We start from the raw sequence: 26,184 nt of genomic DNA, 5'->3' as shown, positions 1-26,184 counted from the left end.
TCTTGATCTAACTGTAAAGTTGAAATTGAGTTGGGGTTCGCAAAGGAGGCAAAAATCCAGCTAAAAATTGTGAAGCCAGGCCCCTTTAATTAATTGTTGTTCCTAGATGAGGTTTGCAGACCAATATTGGCGCGGGTGGGGGGGGCTATTGGTCAGCAGAGTCGCACCCAAGAGAGGAAGTGAGGGTATTTATGTAGCCAGGGTTTGGGGGCGGGGGTTGCAAGGTGGGAGAATGCCGGTCCTCTTGCCATATCTGGAGTCTGCCCCACCTCTGCTTTTGGCTTCCGGGGCTCCACCTCCCTTACCAGCTGCAGGGTCCCTTAATGGGAGGGGAAAGGGACCCGCCCTATCATCCCAGCCTTTTGGTGATATTTGTCAATGACTGAGTCAATAACTATATTCTGCTGTCAGAGGGGACATCTCCTTGGCCAGGAGAGGTTAGGTCATTTGGAAGTGGGCAGGTGGGAGTATGGTAGCAGTGGGAGCTGATTGAAAGTTATCCTGGACAGCTCGGTAATGCCCGTCTGAATGAACTTTAGCAGACAAGGGGCTTGTGGTCAGTCCAACATTTTGTGGAGGGGGGCAAATAGGTCTCCTGCACAATGAATTTCCAGACATAAACAGATGGGGCTGCTGAAATAAAAGCATTAAAGAGAATTGTGTCAAGAAAAATGGAGTTGAGTGGGCCCTAACACTGCACAGGAGCATTTGTCATGAGGCTGTTGTAACGGAGCCCTTTTTAGCCAAGAAAGGTGGTGCCAGTTGGGGTCCCCCAGCAGTTTGGCTGCAGTAGGTGTGGTGAGGATCCCTATGAAAGCGTTCAGTCCACTGTGGTTGGAGATGTTTTGGCTGAAGCAACTTGAGGAAGACTTGGTCTCCCAGCTTAAGGGCCATGGCTGCCAGATGTGAAGCTGCTTCTTTGGTCTCAGGTTGGGGAAGATACCGGTCAGCATGTTCCCAGAGGAGGTGCCTGAGAAAAGACAAGTAATGGAGATAGGAAGCCAAGGGGGGGGGGATCCGAAGGGCCCCGACCTATCACTAACCACCTCCTCTTGGCCCCTGGTCCCCATCACTGTTGCTCTGGGGAGGGATCACATGTCTAACACCCGAACTATTCAAGTCACAGCATGTGATAAGGAAAGATGTCCAAGAAGGTCACAGCTAACCTCCCAGGAGCCTGTGGAGGCAGAAGGGGATTAGTGAGGAGTGAGGCCCACGAGACAAGATCCCTGATGGCTTTGCGCTGATTTGGGCAGCAATGTGAGGGAAACCAACTGTACTTTCATTTCTGGTTTGTTGTGGATTTCTATCTACTCAAGATTCCCAGGGCACCAGGGAAGTATATTAGAGGCTCCTCTAGGGAAGTGGAGGCTCTGTGACAGTGTGTGTGGAGGCTTCTCATAGCTGCTGGGTAGAGAGACGGGCTGGTGTGTTGAGCTCCAGAGTGCCTGGCTTGGTCGGGGTGATGCTCTTGAGTCACACAGAGTCACACAGAGCTCGGCTTATGTTCAGGACAGTCGGTGCCTGTGGATTTGATCGCCTACACCAGCTCTCCAAGCCCTTGGCTTGTAAAGTCTTTAGATTTCTTTCTTTCTTTCCTTTTTCATTACTGAGGATGGAACCCAGGGGCATTCTACCTCTGAGCTATACCCTCAGCCCTATGTTTTTATTCTTTATTTTGAAACAGGGTCTCATTGAGTTGCAAAGGGCCTCACTAAGTAGCTGAGGCTGTTTGAGAACCATGATCCTCCCGTCTCAGCCTCCAAATGCTGGGATTACAAGTGTGTGTCACCATGCCTAGCTTTAGATTTCTTAATGTGTTTACCCTAAGAACTTCTCAGTCCTTTTCAGAACTTCTCAGCAGAAGATTATTATGCATAAAATTTAAATTATTTCAGTGACTTAAGTGTTATAATGTAGAAGAAGAAGTACACTAGGCTATCTTAAGATCAGCTTGCAGCCCTAGAATAATTACGTTGTTTCTTTAAGCAAAAAGAAAAAAAAAATCCAGCCTCCTGAGGCCTAGAATTTTATACCCAAAGGACCAAATCCAAGCAAGTGCTTTTAAATGCTCTTACAGTATGTTAATTAAGGTCATTGTGTTTTCTTGTCAAAGATTGGTGACCTCATTTCAGTTCCTGGGGTTAGTTGGCCATTTTGCTGTAGGATTTCTCTGAATCAGAGTGAAAACCTTAGATTTAATAGGGCTTTAGACTGTAGTTTTTTTTTTTTTTTTTTGTGGTACTGGGGTTCCTGGAAGCCCTTCTACCTCTGGGCTACACTCCCAGACCTATTTTTACATTTTTATTTGGAAACAGGGTCTCCTAAGCCAGCGCGCGCGGCTGGCTTCGAACCTGCGCGATCCTCCTTGTCTCTGCCTCCCAAGCGCAGGGATTACAAGCGTGCGCCACCTCGCCCGGCCTATGTAGTTTTTAATTAATAGAAAGTTGTGAAGAAATCACGTGATGAGGACATTTCGGTTCTCTTCAGATCAGCACACTGGACGCCACTGGTTTTCTAAAGCAGAATTGACCTAACAAGTTACAGCTGGGCTGTAACCTCTCACTTCCTTGTGTCTGCAGATCACTTTTGACAATAAAGCGCACAGCGGCAAAATCAAAGTCTATTTTGATAGCGACGCCAACATTGAAGAGTGTAAAGGCTTGCACATCTCCGGGTCTGGTAAGTATACTACTTGCCTACTCCTCATGGGTTATGGGGTGATTTTTGACACCTTATTTTGGGATTTGGCATATGTCAATGGTTGATTTGGATGGTGATAGGAAGAAAGGGTTCCAGAAAAACATACTTTGAACATTAGAGTCTGTAAAGTCTGTCTCACAGCTTTGCACTTTTGTTCAATTCAGCAAATGTTTATCACACACCTGTTAGAAGAAGTGGTCAGGATCTAGGCGCTGGAGCCGGCAAATTTCTTAACTGCTCTGCCTCAGTATCTCTCTCTGCAAAATGAGACAAATGACAATACCTTCTAGGATGCTGACTGTTAATGAGTTGGTGTGTAAAGCAAAGCACTGAGAACAGGAGTTTGCGCCTCTGAATTTCTGGGCCCCGTAAGAAAAAATAAAAAATAAAAAGAATGCTGTAGTGAGGGAGACTGCCAGATAAAATCTCTAATGTGTTAAAGAATGAGGATATATGGTAGCTGTACAACAGATATGATGAGAAAGAAAGCAAAGGATACATTTGATTGGGGCAGAGGGGGAAATAAAGCCTATAAATGATTCTTGGAGATGTATGTTTTGATCTGAGCCTTGGATAGTAAAGAAGGATCAAGACCTTGGATCCCATCCTGTCCTCCGAGCCCCTTACAAACATGTGGCCATCTACTCAGCCATTCCATGGAAATGACCTCTTCTTCCGTGGGTCTGAAGTGGGCTGTTTGAACCCTGGTCTGTTTGCTTGGGTGGTGGTGGTGGGGGGGGGTATGATGTCATCGATGTCTGATCAGCATCTTTTGAATGGCAAGCTTTGTTTAATTGAACTTCCCCTTTCATTAAATTACCAGAATGAAGGAGAATGTGAAATACCCATGGTTTCTATTTTAGTTTTGTTTTAAACAGTTTGATCTGTGGCTTGCTTTTTTTGGTTGTATAATATAGCCCATTTTTTTTTTTTAAGTTTTGGTTTCAGCTGGGCGTGGTGGTGCATGCTTGCAGTCCCAGCATTTGGGAGGCTGAGAGCGGAGGATCGAGGTTCGCAGCCAGCCTCAGCTACTTAGTGTGAGGCCCTTTGCAACTCAGTGAGACCCTGTTTCAAAATAAAGAATAAAAAACAGGGCTGGGGGTGTAGCTCAGAGGTAGAATCCCCCTGGTTTCCATCCCCAGTACAGCCAAAAAAAAAAAAAAAAAAAAAAAAGTTTTGGTTTAAATAGTTCCTGTGATCAGAATGGAGTTTGTTTTTTTCTGGCTTTCTTTTAAAAAGTGGTTCCCATCACTAGCAGATGCCGCTTTTACTTATAGACTCAGATCAGATGCATATATTTAATATATAAAATGTGATTTGGAATAGTCAGTCTGAATATATAAAATGAAGGAATGAGCTGGTTGGTCAATTGTGTTGGCAAAACAATGATTCCCGCTTAGAACCCCGTGTTTCCACGCCTGTGCTCAGGGGTGGAGCTCTGGCTCCCTCTGGTGGTGAATAAGAGAAGCACACACCTCAGACCTCTCAGTAAGAATGCAAAAATATTACAAGGGTTTTTCCTCTCGCTGTGTCTGAAGAAACCATTCCTCTTCACCAAGAGAATACAAATTTAAAGTAAAATGAGAGGTGTGGATAGCCTTAAAAAGCTGAAGTTTAGAGAGCAGTTCAAGAAGTGGATTTTCTTCTTTTTATATGAAACTGGCTATTGGAATTGCTAGGGGTGGGGTGGGGTGGGGGAGCCGAACCAGGCAAGGGCGACATCTGGTGGGTTCCTCTTGCTATTTCCAAAATGTCCAGAGGTCCCTTATCCTGAGCTTCTCTCCCTAAGACCATCAACCTCATTATCTCAAAGCAAAGTGTGAGGACATGCCCCTTTCAGCATGCCTTTTATGATTTCGATACCCATCTCCACGTGTGCTGCTAATAGTCATCTAACTTGATTTTTATACCTAGAGCAATTTGGAGATGAGGGGCTTGGGGAGAGATTAGTGGGCAGCTTCTCCATTGATGGAGGATGTACGTGGTATTACAGGGAAGGGCATGATAGGTTATCACAAGGGTAGGTGGCCCTGGATCCGAGGACCATAGGCAGACCACGGTAGGATATGGGGCTTCTCAGTTCTATAGAAGGTGGTGTTAGTGTGGGGCATCCCTGGTCAGGTTGGCAGGCCATCTTTCTGGACTAGCATTTTTCCAGGCCTAGATTTGGAAAATGTCCCTGTAGGGCAAGATGAAAGCATCTACTATGTTTATAAAATACCATTCTTAGCACGACAAGCTAGTCTTTTGAATTATTCAAGGAAAAACAGAAAACTGTACTGGATTATCGATAGAGGGGCTGGTTTGTCTTTCTATGTCTGTTTCCCTATCTGTAGATGAACCTCAATACAAGCAGTCTTTGGGACTTTTGTTGTAGGTATAAGACAGAAAGGACGACACTAGATGCTTCCCTCGCATTTTGTAAGATCTTCCAGTCCCATCTTCCTAAGAACAGCCCCGTTTCCTCTGTCCCATTTCATCAGCCTCTGGGTGGGGCAGGTCTTGTATTTTGGTGGAGCTACCTTATCTACCCATTAGATGGTGTTTCAAGATAACTCAAATTTCCTGAGAACAAAATGGCCAAAGGCCAAAGAAAGGACTCGGTGTGAGGCAGGACCCTACCAGGCACTTGGCACAGGCTGGTGGGTGCAGCGGGTACAGCTGTCCTGCTCTGTAGCAGAGACATCTGGAGCTCAGCAGGGTTCCCTTGTTTGCTGTGTGAGTTGCATTTACCAGCAGTCTTACCCCGTGCTGCAGGAGCCGTGTGTGTCCAGACACCTGTCAGTGTCTCACACACCCTGTGCCACTAAACCTGAGGACACTCTGCTCCTCTCTTAAATACCTTCTCTGCTGAGGTGTCGCTGTGCAACCCTCCAACCTAGACTCTGAAGGTCACCTGTACCCAGTACCCTTCTACCCTGTTCTTTCTTTTCTGTTTAGTTCCTGAGCTCATCTGCTCTTCAAATCCTCACACATGGCTGTTCCCTGCCCAGCCTTCCTAGTCTTCTAGGTCTCTCAGAGTGGCTGTCCACACCCATGGCTTTAGCTGCCACCAAATTGTCCTCCCCTGGCTCAATTGTCTGGAAGGAACTCAGTTTTTTTTAAAACTAGGGATTTAACCCAGGGACATTCAGCCTCCAAGCTACATCCTTAGCACTTTTTTTTTTTTAAATAGTGTCTCATTAATTTTCTGAGGGTCTTGTTAAATTGCTGAGACTGGCCATAAACTTGCAGTCCTCCTAACTTAGCCTCCCAAGTACTGGGATTAGAGGTGTGGGCCACTACAGCCAGCTCCAAGCTCAGGTTTTCCAAGTCAGAAAGCTAGGGACCCTTTCTGGGTGTCCTTATTCCGGAGGTCCAGCTGGAGACCAGCTTTGACTCTCCTCCACCTCCCGCCACTCTCTGCCTTCTCTTCTCCCTCAGCCACTGTCCCAGCTCAGACCTTTGTAGGTTCTGATTTAAATGATTTGGTGTCTTCTCCTGCTCTGCTTAAAGGCCTTCGCCTCTCTGTGAGCCCCCCAAAGCATGCTAAGCATTCTACCTCTGAGCTATACCCCTAGCCCTATTTTTTTAATTTTTATTTTGAAACAGTCTCACTAAGTTGATGAGAGTCTCATTACTTGCTGAGGCTGTCCTCAAACCTGGGATACTCCTGTCTTCAACTCCCGAAGACTTTGAAGCATAAGATAGTGAGCACTGTGAGCATCTTCTGGATGAACTTGTGTGATCCTCACAATACCCTGTAAGGTAGGCACTATGGTGATGATGATTATACCCACTTCTCAGATGCGGAAACTGAGGCTCAGGGGTTAGGCTACTTCCCTGAGCCTCCACAGCTCCTGAGCGCAGGGCCAAGAGCGCTCCAGAGAACATGTCTTTCCATTTTTGTTCTGTCTCTGCTCAGTGCTTTGCTCTCTGTGAGCATGGCTGTCATGTCTCAAAACGTAAAAGGAGCTGTGTGTTCTATGTGTGCGCTATGTCTACCATATTGCTAGATGGGGCGAGGAGGGTGGCTGATAGAGATGAGAATTTAGAGGATTTTTTTTTTCCTGAGATGGGGAATTTTTTATCTGACCCTGTGTGGGAAGCCATTAAGGTTTTCCCCTAAAAGAATATTTCTGACTCAGCTGACTGTCCTTCGCCCAGAGTCAATAAGGTTTGGGGTCATAGAAGGTTCAAAGTAAAAGGTCTGAGAGAAGATCAGGTGGTGATGGCACGAGGGTACTGATTAGCCTACCTGTAATGTATGTGTTTTGGATTGGTCTCTATTGTATTCCGGTGGTGATAGCACGGGGATGTTGATTGACCTGAAACTCTATAAATACCCCAGGAGTGGAGAGGCAGAGAGAGAGAGAGAGAGAGAGAGAGAGAGAGAGAGAGAGAGAGAGAGAGAGAGAGAGAGAGAGAGAGAGAGAGAGAGAGAGAGAGAAAGAGAAAGAAGAAGAAGAAGAGAGAGAAGAGAGAGAAGAGAAGAGGAGAGAGAGAGAGAGAGGATATTGACCCAGAAGTAGGCGTCGACCAGTAGAGATATGGACCCAGAAGCAGGGGTCGGCCAGTAGAGATAGTAGGCTGGTGGCCCCCCCACGGTAGAATTAAAAAAAATTCTTGGAATCAAATTCTTAAGAGTTTAATTCTTTATCCTCAAACCTCTCTTTGGAACCCGTACTTTTGCCAGCTGGCTCCGGCAACCCTGAGAGAGAGAGAGAGAGAGAGAGAGAGAGAGAGAGAGAGAGAGAGAGTGTGTGTGTGTGTGTGTGTATGGTCATGTGTGTATGGGCATGTGTGTGGGGGGGCTGTTCCAGGCAAAGGAGCAGTGTGTGCTTAGTCCTGAGCTGAGAGCAGGGAGAGAGGAAGGCCAGAGTGGCTGTGGGGTGGGGAGGCAGGAGCTGTGTGGCAGGGCCATGGTTGGAGTGTGGAGCGCTCTTGTGAAGTCCGAGAGAAGCTGAGGTTACAGTTTTATCTTCCCTGGAACATTCTTCCAGCCCCTTTGTACTCCATAGCAAAAACCTGGTCACTACTCTTCCTTATTTCCAATAAGTTTTTTTTCTCTACATGCAGAAAAAAATGATCAAGTTGGCACTCTCCTGTGGGAAACAACAGGGGGATGGAGAAGCAGAAATGAGGCCTCTAGGTGGAGGCATTTTAATTGTTCTCTCATTTATAGCAACCAGATGTGTGTGCTTTTATGTGAAATAGGCCAGCGTGTCTCTAGTTTCATCTGTTCCAAATGGTGCCTACATGGATCACCTTCTGTTGAATTCTCTTCTACAGTAAATATTTATAAATAAGCCAGGTGTGGTGGCGCACGCTTGTAATCCCCGCACTTGGGAGGCTGAGACAGGATGATTGCACAGGTTCGAAGCCAGCTTCAGCTCCTCAGTGAGGTTCTCAGCAACTTAGTGAGACCCTGTTTCCAAATAAAATATAAAATAGGTCTAGGAGTATAGCCTGGAGGTATAAAGCCCCTGGGTTCCACCCCCAGTACCACCCCAAAAATTATAAATACATTTTAATGCATTTATCAATGGTTCATATATTTTTAAATGTGCCACTCCACATTAGGGGGTGTTTTACCTGGTTTATTGACTTCTGAATGAATGTAGTCTGATATTTACCATACTGTGTCAACAGCAGACTGTCAGACTTCCATTTTGTAGGACATTATTCTCCAGTAAGATGCGTTGAACGTTTGTGTTCTCTTTCGTTCTTCAGTTCAGAAAACCACTCACTACGTCCTGGTGTTTGATGTGTTTGTCATTGTGACTTGCCTGGCATCTCTGATCCTGTGCACGAGATCCATCGTTCTTGCTCTGAGGTTACGGAAGGTAAGCGTGTGTGGGTGCTTTCTCTCTCCCCTTTCGTCTGTCTGCACTCTCGGTTTGCCCAAACTGTGGACACTGATGTGGGGTTATCCTGTGCTTTCTGGGCCTCCTGACTCAACGAGATCCCTTCCAGTGATGGCCACCATGAGGTGCTAGTCAGCCTGAGGTGGGCGAGTGTGGAGAGGCTCTGAATGTATGTGAGAGGGGGAATAATTATCCTGCTTAAACCTGAGCTATGGAGTACACAGTGGTGAGCTCTCTGGTTTGGGATGTTTCCAGAATAAATGAGATCCTTTTAATTTCAGGCGTGATCTTACGAATGGAGTAATAGCCTGTGTGTGTTTCATCTTTTGTCTTCAAACCCAAGTTCATTTTGACAGGAAGGCGTGCTAAATGGGTTATAATGAAATATAAAATACTTTCTTCTATTTTTTAAACAGTTTAAAAATTCTCCCCTGAGTTTCATTTTACCTTTGTACCCTCGGGCTCTTCTGAATCTCTACTCCAGCACCCACCAGTCTTATTCTGGCTTGTGGCAGGTGTGTAAGTTCCTCCTGGGGCCAGAGGAAATAGGATGTCATTGGAACACCATTGGTGGAGTGGGGAAACCGTCTCTGTTCTATTTCCCTTGATCTCAACTTTTATCATCTTGCTTTGTAAACATCCCCCTCCCTGGTCTGCCCTCTTAATATCCTGAGTCCAAGGTCCAGGCCCGCCTCTGCCTGGGTGAGGGGGCCCACACTGGGGCCATGTACTCTGCAGCTGGCCTTCCTAGGCTCAGGTTCCGGGTTAGGTTCCCTCTGAATGACAGAGTTAATAGTACTTAGTCCAGAAGGCTGTTACAGCTTAAATGAACTCATAAGATGCAAAGTATTTGGAGCATACTGTGTGTTAGCTCTTTCGATGAGCATCTATTAGAATCAGAGCCCATGTATATAATGTTTGAGCTAACTTAGCAGGCACTTAGGTGCTTCCTCAGTGCTGGGGCAGACGATGGGCAAGGTGTGTGCCATCCCCCCTCCCGGAAATGGCTCTCTCAAGCTGGAGTACTGCCACGCTATCATCCAGGCAATGTGCTGTATGATCCATCCTCCTCTTCCAGAGGACAATGTGCTTTGTAAGAAATACTCTTTAAAATGTTTGCTGCAGAGATTTCTAAACTTCTTCCTGGAGAAGTACAAGCGGCATGTGTGTGACTCTGATCTGTGGAAGTTCATCAACAGATGGTATGTCCTGGTGATTATCAGCGACCTCATGACGATAATCGGATCCATCTTAAAAATGGAAATCAAAGCAAAGGTGAATGCGACCCCTTTAAATTCTTGTGTTCTTTATATTCCTCTAGATGACCTCGGGCATTTTAAGATAAAGTCTTTACAGAGACTATTTTGAGTCTCCCTTCGCTCACACCCATACCAGAAAGGCCTCCTCTCCTTTCTCCTGACTCCTGATGACTCCACTCCAAAAACAGTTGGCAGGATTTTCAGAATCATAACTGAAGTTGGAGAAGACTTTTCTCTTTTTTAAAGGAGCAGCTGATCCATCAACCAATCACTTCCCTTTCATGTGCATCGAGAGCTGGCGGTGCCAGTTGATCCCTGACCACCAGCAGTGGTGGGGGGCAGCAGTACTGAGGGTCTGCTAAGGCCTGGTTGGCGCAGACATAGTTGATTTAATCTCGTCACTCAGTCCTGACTCCCCTCCACTCATCTCTTCTGCCCTGACGCTCTGTCATGGTCAGTCTTGCCGGCCTGACCGCCTCTCTCCCTCCTGGCTGCTGCTGGCTCCTTGGGCTGTTCTCCTCCTCTGGCCTGGGCTCTCACAGTGGACTCCTTTCTGGCTTTGGGTTTTTAGCATTATATCCCCCAGATCCACCCACTCAGCCGTCAGAGTAATTTTCCCCAAAGCATCGTCTCACAGTCACCATCCTTTCTGCTGCCCAGGATCTATTTCAGGATGAGGAGGCCTCCCCTCAGCGTGGTCCTAGGGTCTTCCTCTCCAGCTCTGGCTCTGCCTCCTGCTGCACCCTGGATCTCCTACGTCCAGGCCAACTTACCGGCTCTCAGCCTAGTGCTTCTTCTCAGCCTCCGTCCATTTGCCTGCGGAGCTTCCTCCATCCTGTTCTGTGGGTGCAGCTCTGCTGGCTTTGTGCCCAAGGACTGTCTCGTCTTTCCTGGCACTCAGCAGAGTGTATTAGAACTGTGAAATCTAGACCTGGAGTTCCTTAAGAGCAGGAAATGCGTGAGAGAATCATACTGGAGCTTGCTTTCACAAGCCACTGGATTGCATTTTATTTTATTATTATTTTTTTGTGTATGTTACTGGGGATTGAACCCAGGGGCATTCTATCTCCACGTTATACCCCCAGGCCTAATTTTACTTTTTATTTGGAAACAGAGTCTTGCTAATTCTTTGAGAGCCTCACTAAATTATTGAGGCTGGCTTCCAACCTGGGATCCTCCTGTCTCAGCTTCCAAACAACTGGGATTACAGGCATGCGCCACCGCATATTTTTTGGTATTTAACAAATACCATTAATGTCTAAGCCAGCCGGGCGTGGTGGCGCACGCTTGTAATCCCAGCATTCGGGAGGCTGAGACCGGAGGATCGTGGTTCGCGGACAGCCTCAGCTACTTAGTGAGGCCTCTGAAACTCAGTGAGACCCGGTTTCAAAATAAAGAATAAAAAATAGGGCAGGGGGTGTAGCTCGGAGGTCAAATGTCCCTGGGTTCCATCCCCAGACCTGAAAAAAAAAAAAATTTGTCTAAGCCAGTGGTAAGTGAGATTTCCACTTTAGGATATTATCTGGGAAAAATCAGTTCTAGAAGGAAATAAGAAACATTTGGAACTTTGTTCTCTATTTTTCTTTTCAAAAACTGGTAGTAGAGCCAGGTGTGGTGGCGCACACTTGTAATCCCTGCACTTGGGAGGCTGAGAGAGGAGGATCCCACAGGTTCGAAGCCAGCCTCAGCTACTTAGTGAGGCTTTCAGGAACTTAGTGAGACCCTGTTTCCAAATAAAATATAAAAAATAGGTATGGGAGTATAGCCCAGAGGTAGAAAAGCCCCTGGGTTCCATCCCCAGTACCACAAAAAAAAAAAAAAAAAAAAAAAGAAAAATTCCACAGGCCATTTTTTGCCGGGCGTGGTGGCACATGCTTGTAATCCCTGCGCTTGGGAGGCTGAGACAGGAGGATCACACAGGTTTGAAGCCAGCCTCACCTACTTAGTGAGGCTCTCAGAAACTTAGTGAGACCTTATTTCCAAATAAAGTATAAAATAGTTCTGGGAGGCCGGGTGTGTTGGCACACGCTTGTAATCCCTGCGTTTGGGAGGTGGAGACAGGAGGATAGTGCATGTTCAAAGCCAGCCACTCTGGCTTAAGAGACCCTGTTTCCAAATAAAAATATAAAATAGGTCTGGGAGTGTAGCCTGGAAGTAGAAGGGCTTCCAGGAACCCCAGTACCACACACACACACACACAAAAAAAAAAAGTTCTGGGAGTATAGCCTGGAGGTAGAAAAGCCCCTGGGTTCCACCTCCACCCCCCCCACCCCCCCCACCCCCCCACCCCCGCCTCCTCCACACACACACACAAGAAAGCTGGGTGTGGTGGCGCACGCTTGTAATCCCAGCATTTGGGAGGCTGTGATAGGAGGATCACGGTTCGCGGACAGTCTCAGCTACTACTTAGTGAGGCCCTTTGCAACTCAGTGAGACCCTGTTTCAAAATAAAGAGTAAAACGTAGTGCTGGGTGTGTAGCTCAGAGGTTGAATGCCCCTGGGTTCCATCCCCAGTACTGCAAAACAAAACAAAAGAAAACTGGTAGCAGCACCTATAGGGAGACAGTCCATTCTTTCCAATTCATTTAAAGTAAGGTCAGTAAGCCAGGTGAAGTCGAATATTTTACTCATCTGACTTTTTTTTCTTATTCCTTAGAATCTCACAAATTATGACCTGTGCAGCATTTTGCTTGGAATGTCTACACTCTTTGTCTGGGTTGGAGTCATCAGATACCTGGGTTATTTCCAAGCATATAACGTAAGCATTTGGCCCTGGGAAGACCTCTGCAATGAAGACTCATTACTGTTTTGGTTTCTAGGAGCTGCTCTTCATTTCTCCTGTCCTATTAAAGTCTTTCTTTTTTCCAGGTACTTATTTTAACGATGCAAGCCTCACTGCCAAAAGTCCTCCGGTTCTGTGCTTGTGCTGGCATGATTTACCTGGGTTACACCTTCTGTGGCTGGATCGTCTTAGGACCGTATCACGAGAAGGTGCGTAGCGCTAATTCTTCCTTCTGCACTTGGGGCCCTATATAATGGGTTCCCAGCACTTACCTTCTTCCCACTCATGCGCGTGTCCTTCATGCCAGTAAACATATCTTTGTCTTGTTTTTTGTTTGTTTGTTTGTTTGTTTGCTTTTCAGGATATTGAAGTGACTTTAGAGTATTGAAACCAGAACTGCCAGAGACCACAAAGCACAGAGTTGTCTGGCACTGGCTTTAGGAGTCACATTGTCGCCTAGTTTGTCGTCAAATGAGAATAGTCTGGTCACAAGATCATTATAATAAAAATAAAAATTAAGTGAGGAAGATTATTACAAACTCTTTCTAACTTAAAGCATAGGGGTTTCATGTACCTTAATCAAGGAGAATGGAGGTTGGCGAAGTCCTGCCTGGAGTGGCCGTTTCGTTTCTTATCAAAATGGAAACACATCTTGTCTTCGCAGGTGCCTTTGATCACAGCACCGTCTCTGTGTTTTATTAAAGATCATAATCTGAGTTTCACACTAGTACTAAGTTTCAGTCTGTATCATAATCTAAGGCACGCTAAAGTTATGCTGAGATGTTCTTGTTTTAAAATGACAAATTTGATTGGTAGGTACAGCAGGAAATGGGTTAGGGTTTGTTTTCAAATCACAAAATTAAAAGGAGTTTTTGCATTGGAAATGTTTCTTCCATGGGTATGTGATTATTGAAACAACAGAAATAATAAAAATAACAGATGCTAACGCTTGCTGCTTGCCTGTTAGACACTATATGGAGATCGCTTGCTGTGTTCTCTAAGAAAAATAAGGTAAAGAAAAAATGCCAAAAATGCAAGGCTTTTTTTGGGGGGGGGTCTGGGGATGGAACCCAGGGGCATTCGACCTCTGAGCTACACCCCCTGCCCTATTTTTTATTCTTTATTTTGAAACAGGGTCTCACTGAGTTCCAGAGGGCCTCACTAAGTAGCTGAGGTTGTCGGCGAACCGCGATCCTCCGGTCTCAGTTTCCTGAATGCTGGGATTACAAGCGTGTGTCACCACACCCGGTGAAAATGCAAGCTAAAAAAAAAAAAAATCCAAGTTTTTTTTAACAGTTCAACCTTGAGTTTTGACCTTGATTGTCATACTAACCAAATTATCTAGTGATCAATCTGGCTTGCAAACTGTTCACAAAGACTAGGTTATCCAAGAAGCTCAAATCTTCATGTTCCACCAAAATGAAACCTACTAACTTGACACACTTAGGTTTTCTTCACTAAATGTCATGCCTTGTTTTCTTGAGACACTATATAATAGAGTTACAACCCCGAGGTTAGTAGTAAATATTGATAATGTTATTGTTTTTCCAATTACATGACACTGCTTTGAAGGTGACTAATAAGTAAAAACTCTTCTTTGATATATCTCTGATCTGCACAACTCACTGTCTTCTTGCCCAGGAAAATTTACATTTTTTTTTCTTATTTTTCTCAAACTCTGAAAGCGTTTCCTTCTCTTTGTCACTAGAGGGCAGTGTTGCACTGTGTGGAATAGACTGAGCCCAAGGACTTGGCTTAATTTATTGGCGGCAGGATCTCTGGACAAGTGGTCCTATCTCCTTTGCTACCTTCCTCCTGTTCTCTCCACCTCATCCTTATTCTGAAGGTGCTCAGTAAATGTTTGTATTTTACTAAGTGGCTACCATTCTCAAGTGCTGTTTGGTTTGGTATTCAAGTTCTTTATTTCCCTTACTGTTAACCCTCCTGGATCAGTCAGCTTTTTGTTGCTATGATAAAATGCCTGAGATAATAACTTTTGAGGAGTAAAGGATTTTTTTTTTTTGGTTCATGGTTTCGAGGTTTCATTTCTTGGTCTCACCACAGTGGGGCCCAGGGCCTCAGCGTATTCATGGCAGGACTGAACAGCAGAGGGGCCTATTCACCTCATCAAGGAAGAAGAGGGAGGAAGGGGAAAAAAGAGGGAGGAGGGGCTAGGGTCTAACCTACTTCCTCCCTGAGGCTCCACACTCCAACGCACTACAGGCTGGAGACCAAGCTTTTGAGCACGTAGGTCTTTAAGTCCCTTCCCTGTGAGAAAGTATCAGTATACTTTTTCCGAAAATAGAAACCTTAATAAGTTTTTCTGAGGTTACCCAAAGAATAAATGGCAGAGCTGGGACTTAAACCCTGCGTTGTCTGACTTTAACATGCATGCTTTGAACCAATACCCTATAGGGTTTTTCTTGGTATTATCCAAAATAGGCCACTGCCAAAGAGCATTTAGTGTGACCTAGAGAACAAGATAGTACTTTTAGGTCAACTGTGAGAGAAACGCCACATAATCCGTCTCTCTTCTGATGAGAAAATGGGGTCACTTACTTTGTGTGCCTGACTACATTTCCACATGTCCAATTTTGTCCTTTCATAGGACCTAGGGGAAACATTTTATAAGCCAGCACTGTCCAATAAAAATGAAATGTAAATGACAAATCAGAGCCTTGTGTATACTTTAAACATTTTAGTAGCCACATTAAAAAATAAACAGATGAAATTGATTTTAATTATAATTCACTGAACGAGGATAGCCTAAATATCATTTCAGCATATAAGCCATGTAAAATAATGACATATTTTCGTGCTAAGTTTTTGAAATCTGGGATCTCGTATATTTTCACTGAGCATCTCAATTAAGATTAACTACATATTGGGTACTCAAGAATTCTGAGTGGCGGGTGGCTATCATTTGGACCTTGCACCTCTTTACATAGCTCTCACGTAATGTCAGTTTCTCTTTATCCACCTGGGAAGACAGAGGGATCAGGGATATCACAAAGGTTTCCTAGCAGGTCTGTTTATGGAATTGCTGTCCTAATGCTAGCGAGGCTGATGACTGGGGGAAATACATAGTCCAGTTAATTCAATGAATGCGCAAAGCAGCAAAGTAAAAGTATTCCAGTCTGTTCTGGAATTCTGTGCTTTTCTCCTCTATACTGCTGCTGCTTTGAATCTTAAGTTAAAAATTTTTACCATCCTTCCATTATCACCACTTCCAAATTAATCCAAGCTATCAGAATTTTTAGGTTCTTCCATTGTCTGTTGAATCAGACAACCTCAGTGTGACCCGAAAATCTGAGCATTACAGAAGCATTTTCTAGTATTTTAAGAATCACAGCAACTGAGAGTGTAAAAGCTAATTCTGTCTTTAAAACAAACAAGCAAGCAGACAAACAACAACTCTAGAGAGGAAGTGTCAGGAAAATTATAATCTGAGGCTACGGTTTGATTGGTAGCTGGAGTCCTGTGACACTTGAGCTCCCTTCTTCCTGTCAGACATCTAATTTCAGTGGTTCAACTGAGAGGGAGCAAAGGTACAAAAAGTGTCCTGCTGATGTTCGCTTCTAGCACTAATGGACTTTGGCCCCGTGCCTTTTCAAGTCGTCTGGGCACAGAGGGCTAGAGACTGTTGATGTTCTTCCAGACCTCATCGTGAATTATTAAACATTACTCTAATGTGGCTTTTACATTTCAAGAGGACTTGCCCCCCTTACTGTGAGGGATAAATAATAGTCTTACATTGTTCCTAATTTTCAAATGAGAAGACCAAATTATTGAAAAATTGTTGGACATTGCTGATGCCATGAATGACCTGTGCAGACCCTCTGTCACATCTTCGTGCCCCCAAAGCCTCTGATTTTAGCCAAGCACCTCTTTTATTCCAAAGAACTGTTAGCCAGATAAAATGTATCATCTAAATGTTGCATGAGATTCTCACCACCAGCTCTTGGAGAAAATTATATATTATTCTCTGACATATGCTATTGCAGGTTATGTTTGCATCCAAATGAAAGTTGTTTTTGGCTCAATCTCAATGTTATTTTTTGTGAAATGAATGTTGAAGTTCTCACCATGGCCCATAGAACCTAAGGGGACTTTGTATGGAAAACCCATTTAATATTTAATTGAATGTCAACTGTGCACTGAACATTGTCAGGTTCTTCTAGATTGAGTTCTTGGAAGGCGGGGATGATGGCTAACTCCTTTTTACATTCCCAGTGTCCAGCCTGCTCATAGAATGTGGTAGGCGCTTAACAAATTTGTTCAAGAGAGATAGCAACACTTGTTTTCCAGAGTCTTACAATCTCTCAAGGACCAAAGTGGTGCTCCATAAATGTGACCCTTTTAATTTCAAACACATTAGGACTTATCTTGGGTATGTTTTAAGCTTATTTCTATGGAATTGGACTCTGGCTCATAGTCAGTTTTTATAGTACAAAAGGTGGTGCACCAATCTCTTAATCTATTGGGTCTCTGTTTTAAATTTTTGTATGTTAAAATAATTTTTATGTATATACTGGAGGAAAAGGTTTAATAGTTATGAATAATATTAATTTGAGACAGATATTGTGTCATGCTGAAAATGACTTACTACATAGGAAACCAAAAGAATGAATTTGGGGGGATGTCTGTGCTCTGGAGTTCCATCCCCAAATTCTAGCTATTTTCTCATCAAATTCTAGTTATTTTCAGTTCTGAAGCCTGATGTGCACACTTAATATTAAAGGTTCATGAAACTTAAGGAACTGACCAGTTTTTAAAAGAAACTCTGAGAAATCTGATTGATGTCAGAGTTGTAGTGACATCCATAGAAACCAGCTTTAACGCCATTGTCTGAAGGCTGGTGAAGAAGAGAAAGATTTTATGCTGGGAACTGCAGTACTGTTAAATAATCTGCATATTGTCTCAGCTGGAGGCTCCCTCCAGGTCTATGGAGAGTGACTTCAGCCCAGCTCAGCAGAGTTGTGTGGCTTAGCAAAGCCTGGGTGTGATCCTTGTTTGGGGTGTGTTTGTGTGCCCTCTTTTTTGGCTGCAAACTTCCAAGTCTAACCATGCAACAAAAAGTATAAGACATGCTGTTTGCTGTCTAACTGGAGTATAGAGAAATGTGCATAAAAGCAGAGAATTCTCTTCATGGCTTACTCTGTAGTTATTGCTGATACAGAGAAGAGAGAAGGGTCCAGGGCAGATTGTCTTAAAGTAGACTTCAAATTAGCCCCTGGATGTTGATTCAACTGGATATAGCAGAGGAAGAAAAACATACAGAATGGAGAGAATAATCCCCTGAGGGAAAGACATAGAAAAGGGCCTGGTGCTGTGGGCACAGGTGGCACAGGCTATTAAAAGTGGTGACAAGGAGAAGCAGTGAAGGTATATGAAATGACTTTATCCTAATTTTCTATGTTGGGTTTTCACCTTGCCTTCAGACTTTGTATACTCTTAAACAGAAGCGACCTGATAGCCACCTTCTGTGAAGTTTAAGTTTCGTTGCAGCTTAGACTGGAGAGTGAAGAAGCTGGAGTGAAAGAGACATCCCTGGAACTTTCTGTAATAATCCAGATGTAAGCTGGGCATGGTCACACATGCTTGTAATCACAGCATTTGGGAGGCTGAGACAGGAGGTTTGCTGTTCGAAGACAGCCTCAGCTAATACTTAGTGAGGCCCTTTGCAACTCAGTGAGTCCCTGTTTCAAAATAAAGAATACGGAAAAAATAGGGTTGGAGGTATAGCTCAGAGGTAGAATGCCCCTGGGTTCCATCCCAAGTACAGCAAAAACAAAACCCAAAACAGATGTAAACAATGTAAGAATGGAGCAGAAAGGGTGAATCAGAGAAACATGTCAGGGAACAGATAGGTGTCTTAGAAGATTGCGGGGAGGGGAGAATCTATCAACTCAACACATAGTTATAAGTAGCTGCTGCTGCTGATGATGATGATTATTTTGCGGTACTGGGGATGGAACCCCGGGGCATTCTATCTCTGAGCTACATCCCCAGCCCTATTTTTTAGTTTGTTTTTTTTTTTTTTTTTTTTTAAACAGGGTTTCACTGAGTTGTAAAGGGCCTAAGTAGCTGAGGCTGTCCGCGAACCTGGTTCAGCTGATTTTTTTTGTGTGTGTGTGTGGGTCTGGGGATGGAACCCAGAGACATTCGACCTCTGAGCTACACCCCCTGCCCTATTTTTTATTCTTTATTTTTTATTTTTATTTTTTGGTGGTACTGGGGTTCCTGGAAACCCTTCTACCTCTGGGCTACACTCCCAGACCTATTTTACATATTTTTTTTTTATTTGGAAACAGGGCCTCTTAAACCAGCACAGCTGGCTTCGAACCTGCGCAATCCTCCTGTCTCCTCCTCCCAAGGGTGGGGATTACAAACGTGCACCACCACGCCCGGCTTATTCTTTATTTTGAAAACCAGGTCTCACTGAGTTGCAAAGGGGCCTCACTAAGTAGCTGAGGCTGTCCGTGAACTGCGATCCTCCGGTCTCAGCCTCCCAAATCCTGGGATTACAAGCGTGCACCACCACGCCCGGCTTTAGCTGATTATTATTATTATTATTATTTTTGGTGGTTCTGGGGTTCCTGGAAGCCCTTCTACCTCAGGGCTACACTCCCAGACCTATTTTTATATTTTCATTTTTGGAAACAGGGTCTCCTAAACCAGCGCGCGCGGCTGGCTTCGAACCTGCGCGATCCTCCTGTCTCCGCCTCCCAAGCGCGGGGATTACAAGCGTGCACCACCACGCCCGGCTTAGCTGATTATTTTTAATCAAACATTTCTTTGGTAGGAAAAATGTAACCAATGATAGAAATAGGGAGGTTTGGGAGGAACATCCCTTTTCCTAGATAGGGTGTTGGGAGATGATTTTGTTGAATGTGAAGTAAGAGCACAACTCCAGAACACAAACATCCCCAACATTCATCAAGCACCTGAGTACTCCAAAGCCACTCTGACCTAATGGACATTCAGGCTCCCAGACCTGAGGACAGAATTTGGCTCAAAACTCTTACCAGAACTTGTTTCATCTGTTTCTGAAAACTATATTGCCTTTTGCCTGTGAGGTCATGATTACTCGTTAGATACAGGTTTTTCACAGTCATCTAATATTTAACCCTCTGGCTCTAAGACATAAGTTCATTGAGCACTGCTGTTTGCTATTAAGTAGGGCTGGCAGTGGTTTGTCAGTTACTTAGAGTCAGGACAGCTGACTGTATTCCTTGGCATTCCCTATTAGCCTTGGATTGGCTCCTGAGCTCCGAGTGTACACCTTCAACGAAACCACCCGCTGTCAGCATTGCTGCCCGGCACCTCAGACTCCCCTTATCTGAAACTGAGCCCACTGCGGTCCCTTCCTTTAGTCCTGTGCCAGACCTGTCTTTGCCCTGATCTCGCCCCTGATCTTGGTCAGGGCTCTCCTGTCTTGCTTGGATTGCTGCTGCCTCTGACTGGCATCCTGCAAGGGACACTTCACATTCTAGATCTTTTGAGTAGTGCTGTTGGTTATTTTGAGAAATGCAGATGTGATCATGTCAGTCCTGTGATTATAATTTCCTTTGCACGTTTCTAAGCTGAATTGAGCCTGAAGGATGTAGAAGGTGCAATGGGCCCAGTATAGTGTGACACAGCCTCCACTGCTGAGGCTCGGCACCGCCCTTCCCACCCTCTCAAGGGAACTACTCAGACTTTGCTCCAGTTCCAAGGGCTGCTCACTTTGAATGGCCCACCCCAGCTCTGCCATAGGGCCTTGCTATGTATCTTGGCTTTGGCCCATCTGCTTGGTAGGGTGGCATTGGCCATGATCATTCTTCCTTCAACACTTCCTGTCTCTGACAGCTTTCAGTTTTTAATATGCTAAATTTACCTGGATCCATGGTAGGAAAGGCTGTGGGGAAACCATTCACTTACCATAAGCTTTTGATCCTTTGTAGTGTTCCAGCTACTTCCACTTGCTGCTGGTTTTACAATACAACTACCATAGTTCTTTCAGAAAGCAGTTGAGCAGATTATGTAGCCTTAATATGAATAGCTTAGGTCCACTAACAGGAAAAAGTATTATGCATAGAAACATTTATTTTTCATAATAGAATACATGAACTATCCTGTAGCAGGGAAATAGTAAAATTTGGCATGTTAAAAAAAAAAAAAACTGGCCTGTCAGACAACATAAGAAGATGTTTATTTTAGGTAGAAAAAAATCAGAGTCCAAATGTATGAAATGATATGACGACAGATATCTAAAAAATGCATGGGAAAAAGCTGATGGAAATGTCAAGAGATTACTCTTTGAGCATGCCAAGGGGGCTTGGAATAATATTTTCCTATTTCTTGTGATATTCTGGCTGTCTTAAAATGAGTAAGCTACTTCTACTAATGACAAAAACAACTTTAAGAAAACAAGCTAATGACACATGTTTTCTCTGTAGGATACTTTGTCTCCAAAGGTAATTTCTGTTTTCCACCCACAGTTTGAAAATCTGAATATAGTTGCTGAGTGCCTGTTTTCTCTGGTCAACGGTGATGACATGTTTGCAACCTTTGCTCAAATCCAGCAGAAGAGCATCTTAGTGTGGCTGTTCAGCCGTCTATACTTATATTCCTTTATTAGCCTTTTCATATATATGATCCTCAGCCTTTTTATTGCACTTATTACAGATTCTTATGACACCATTAAGGTAAGTAATCACCAATACTCATTGCCAAAAAAAAATCCACTGCAAATTTTGTATAAATTGGAACATAGGAAAATATTGTATTTTTTACTTAAAAAATACTAGAATTGTTTGATTTTGAGGTTCTATAGAAAATAAATCTTTTAGATGCTGGGACCTGATTTTAATATGCATTTAGGACACTGCCACTGTTGTCCAGATTGGGTGGGTGGGTTTGGAGGTGTGACAGGGAAGAGGAGATGGAGAAGGGGAGTCCCGTAGCTGGGCTGCTGCTCTCACACTGCTCATGCACCTGCTGGTGTGTGACCTGAAATTTCCATTTGGTTGGTAAATCTCAGAAATGAGAGGTGTCTGTTACCTTGATGACTGTCCAGATATGGCACACCTTGCACTGGGTGATATGGCCATTTGCTTTGTTCAGGCTTCCTTTAAATTATGAAAGCAGGCCGGGCGTGGTGGCACACGCTTATAATCCTCGTGCTTGGGAGGCGGAGATAGGAAGATCATGCAGGTTCAAAGCCAGGCTCACTGACTGTTTCCAAATAAAACCCTGTTTCCAAATAAAAATATAAAAATAGGTCTGGGAGTATAGCCCGGAGGTGGAAGGGTTTCCAGGAACGATACCACCAAAAAAAAAAAAAAAAGCAAAAATTATTTGGCCTAAATCACCTGATGTGTTCTAGATCCATTCAAAGTGGACCATTTAATTGGTTTGTAACTTGAAGGAAGTTTGCTTGCTCAGATGCTGGTACCTCCACAACAAATGGTTGTGCTTGGAAAACCTTACTCTGCGGCTGGTGCCTGAGCAACAGAACCTTTGGGTACTGTCCTCTACTCATCTCCTTCCCGAACTGAGAAGGAAGCCAGGCCACTGTCTCAGTGGGGAGATGAGTGTCCAGGTGGGAATGATGGTTGACCTGTAGCAGCAGGATGTGGGCCTTACCATGAAGGAGGTTCACGTCTTTGACGTGGCACTGTCCCTGTGTGTGTGCAAGCCTCTTGAGGCAGGTGACTTCACTAAGTGTGAGGGGAGGGCTTCTAGTGTCTGCTTGAAAAAAATCTACTGCCTTCTGTCCCACTCAGCAATCAAGTTCCATGCAAGCAGACTCCTTTCCAGGCACATTCTACATTGGCTCTGTGTGTGTGTGTGTGTGTGTGTGTGTGTGTGTGTGTGTGTGTGTGTGTGTGAGAGAGAGAGAGAGAGAGAGAGAGAGAGAGAGAGAGAGAGAGAGAAAGACTTGTTCTTGCCTTTAGTAGTCCAGCTTTAGACTTTTGACTATTTCCTTCATTTCCTTTTGCAACACACTCCTCCCCCACTCCTCTGGCTTTCTCTCTTCTCTTTCTGGAGTTTTCCTTTTGGATTATTCTTTGTTCCCACAGTAGCCCTGCCTTGGCTGTTCTAGCACTGACAGATTAATTCATCATTGTTAATATCACTTCTTACATCTGAGCTATCACGGTGGGAGGCTTGTATTTTAGCAGAGGGGAGCTTGGTTTGTTGACCAAGGATTAATTTCTCATGCTCTATACAGAAGGTAACCACATTGTGTGCTTTTTTAAAAAAAAAAAAAAAAAAGAAATACCAGCAGAATGGGTTTCCTGAAACGGACCTGCAGGAGTTCCTGAAGAAAAGTAGACGCAAAGAGGAATACCAGAAAGAGCCCCCCACCTTCCTGTCCTGTGCATGCTGTCTGAGAAGGTCAGTGTTGTGATCAGCCTCCGTGTTCTCAAGATGAGCTGCTCCATTGACCTAAGAGTTAAGAGTCATTCCAAGGCTGACACTTCTCTGAAATCAGCTTTCTGTGGGAAATAATTCATCTTTCTTTTTTTCCTCCTACCAAGACTGGCTTTCAAAATGAATTCTTTCTTATAAAACAGGATTATGTAGAAAGCTATGTGATATGACAGCAATCTCTTGGAGATGTCATGAGACTCTTATGAGAAGTGTGACTATGTCCCTAAAGTCAAGGGGATGAACTCTCAAGTGGTTAAAACAAGGAGTCTGAACTCCTTTATAAAAAGTAATTCCGTGTGTGTGTGTGTATGTTTGTGTGTTATTGAGAACTGAATCCACTGAGCTACCCCCTGGGCCCTTTTTAGCTTTTATTTTGAAACGGGGTCTCACTGAGTTGCTAAGGTGCTCACTAAGTTGCTGGGGCTGGCCCTGAACCTGTGATCCTCTTGTCTCAGTCTCCCAACTGCTGGGTTTACAGGTATGTGCCACCATGCCCAGCTAAGAGGTCCAAACTCTTACTTTTGGAGGTGAAACTCTGGAAATCTTAAAGGCTATTTCCCTCCCCACAGTGTGTAGTACAATAACCTTCTTGAGCAGAGCAGAAAGCCTGCTTGGGCCAAAGCCACCCCCAGCCTTGGTTGGAAATGGATACCAGTAGCTCGTCTTTGGCTGTCTGTACTTTGCTTTCTGTTTGGACATTTAGGAAGACAGCACAGAGCTCAGTGATGAAAGGTACCACACAATGGTCTGGGGTCTAGACTGTGGTGCCAGACAAAGACAGTTTTCTTAGATGTGACAGTGGGTGCTTTCATCAGAAGCCAGGGGTGGGAGCCTACCCTACCCATGTTTTTTTTTTTTCTTTTTTTTCTTTCGTTTTTTTTTTTTTTTGAGAAGGAGTTTCTAAATCAAATTCCTAAGAAAGATGGGAAAACATAATTGCTACTTAAAACTACAGGATGTATTTTCCTGTTAATCAATTCATACTGCATCTTGGGATTTGAAATGATATGATTGAGCATATCCAAAGAATGTCTGGTAAATATGAAATGAGGTCTTCTGAGAAGAGTTAAGTCTTCAAAATCACATTTCATCCTCTCAGAGCATTAACTTGTTGCTGCGAAAGATGGGATAAAGGGGAACTGATTTTCTTAATAGGCAGCTGCCTCTTAAGAGTCACCCTGGGTACAAAAAGCAACTCTCAGAGTTGCTTTACTATTATGTAATTAAATGTAAGGGGGACAAGTTAGCTGAAAACTAGTTGTGAATTCTGGAAAGCAACTGATGGGTCATTGAGGCTCAAAGTTTGGACTTTGGTTTGTACCACAGAGAACCTGGGAGGCTGTTCAAGTTTTCCCCCTTAAGGAATAATGAAGGGTTTAAGGGGTGGACCAGAAGCCTCGTTGGTAAGATTGGGTCCTGAGTAATGAGAAGAACAACACAGTTTCCCTGAGGTATGCTAAAGGATTTTTGGAAGATGCATGCATGGCGCACAGGAGGATATGCCCATCATAGGAATGAAGGAGTTAAAGGAAACAAGAGGCTCCACCATGGAAACCAACAGCAGAACGAGGGTGATAAGAGTTTTGATAAAAGAGGATATCAAACCTAAAAACAGAAGTGGTTGTTACCATTTTTGGCCAAAAAACAGCCATGAGTGAATTTACCAGGACCTTCAGACCAGAGCCTGGATCCCAGGGGGTTGAGTGGACCCTGCAGAGAATACAGAATGTGGAGGTCACAGGGCCTTATGGGAGGAAATGCATTTAAGGATGGCAGTGAGAACAATCGAAAGCGTCTACTGGGTCAGAAACTATACCTTCATGTGCCTAAAGGCCAGAAACAAGAAAGGAATAAAATTGAGTCAGGCTATGGATGGAGAGTAAATATGGAGAAGAACCTCAGTGATACCATGTAGGGGGCGATGGCACTGCCAAGGTTGGTGTCTGGTCTCCCTGTCTGGTGAGTATGACAGACAACATCCATCTGTCACAGCTCTGCCTCCCGCAGGACATGGATGTGGTCACTCTTTTTCAACAAAGCGCTTCGGCACCCCCTACCCATGGATCCTCGTCTGAGTGGTTGACAGAGCCCCTAGTCCAATCACCAGAACACTCGGGGTCTTGCTTTGGACCCTGCCGTGAATCAAGTGGGTCCTGTGACCTCTCCTGAGCTTCGGGATTCCTCTGCTCATCAGGGTGAACCAGATGGCCTCTGAAACCTCTCCTGACTAATGTGATGTGGTTCTTTGGAGGAAGACATTGTTCAGGCAGATGTGAATTCAACTTTCCTCTTCTCAACTGCAAGGCAGGAAGGAAACTGACCCTTCGAGCCATCGATAAGGCTTTGTTAGAAGAGAGGAAGGAGGATACTGAGATGGGCAGCTGCTTGGTTTGTTTCAAAAGCACTACTTAAAATTCAAGTCATATAAATTGCCCTTCTTGGGTTTTTCCCCCTTACATGCTCCACTCGCATAACCTATGTGGGTCTAGAATGTAGGGTTTTCCTATTTCTTTGTACAGATTTTTAAATCATTGCTCTCTTTTCTCTTCCTCCTCCCCTTTCTGTCACAGGAAAGAAAGTGATGACCACATGATACTTATTAACTAAAGTCTTGCTGCTAAAGACAACTGAGTTTTAGACCTTATGCAGCAGTAATGCAGAGGGACCCCAAATGGCTTGGACCAGAAGTTCCAAAAGGATTGTCTTATTTAATTGTGGATTGAGAAAGAGGACTGACCATCAGCTGGCTGACCATGACTGAAGTTTCAAAGTTTGCTTTTGATAAATTTCGAGGATGAAGAATAGACTTCAGGCCACTACTTGGGCATCAATGCAATTGAGCAGTGATAATAAAATTCTCTCTTAGTCTGTTAATTTATGACATGATGATGTTTGGATGCCGCAGGTTTTAGAGTATATAAAACAATGATATTGAAAGCCATGTATTTAAAAATTTATGTTTATTGTCAGATAAGAGTTTGTTTTAAAAGTGATTCTTGGGTTGAGAGACTTGATAATTCGTGGTCTGCACAGTACTGTAGTTAGTTGCAATACCAACTAACCTTCCAATAAGCAATATCAACTAATACCTTCCAAGCAAGGAAAATATAGTATATTTTTCCTTAAATAAATTTATTTTTATCACACCATATTGCACTGTTACTATTTATTA

The 26,184-nt window shown here is 44.1% G+C and overlaps 1 protein-coding gene across 1 annotated transcript in view; it reads left to right on the top strand.

Moving 5' to 3' along the window:
* MCOLN2 (mucolipin TRP cation channel 2) overlaps positions 1-25,619 on the top strand; it is a gene marked incomplete at both ends in the record, with an annotated part of 59,754 nt that extends 34,135 nt beyond the window's left edge. Inside the window, 8 exons of the mRNA XM_080692103.1 lie at positions 2,583-2,682; positions 8,416-8,528; positions 9,675-9,824; positions 12,465-12,566; positions 12,677-12,799; positions 21,074-21,280; positions 22,855-22,976; positions 25,583-25,619. Of these exons, the coding sequence (XP_080548229.1) occupies positions 2,583-2,682; positions 8,416-8,528; positions 9,675-9,824; positions 12,465-12,566; positions 12,677-12,799; positions 21,074-21,280; positions 22,855-22,976; positions 25,583-25,619 (954 nt within the window). The remainder of the gene's footprint in view (positions 1-2,582; positions 2,683-8,415; positions 8,529-9,674; positions 9,825-12,464; positions 12,567-12,676; positions 12,800-21,073; positions 21,281-22,854; positions 22,977-25,582) is intronic.
* Between the last annotated feature and the right edge of the window lie 565 nt (positions 25,620-26,184).

The sequence above is a fragment of the Muscardinus avellanarius genome (genome assembly GCF_963383645.1).
Source record: "Muscardinus avellanarius genome assembly, chromosome: 3".
Lineage (NCBI taxonomy): Eukaryota > Metazoa > Chordata > Mammalia > Rodentia > Gliridae > Muscardinus > Muscardinus avellanarius.
This window is presented reverse-complemented; position numbering and strand designations above follow the sequence as displayed.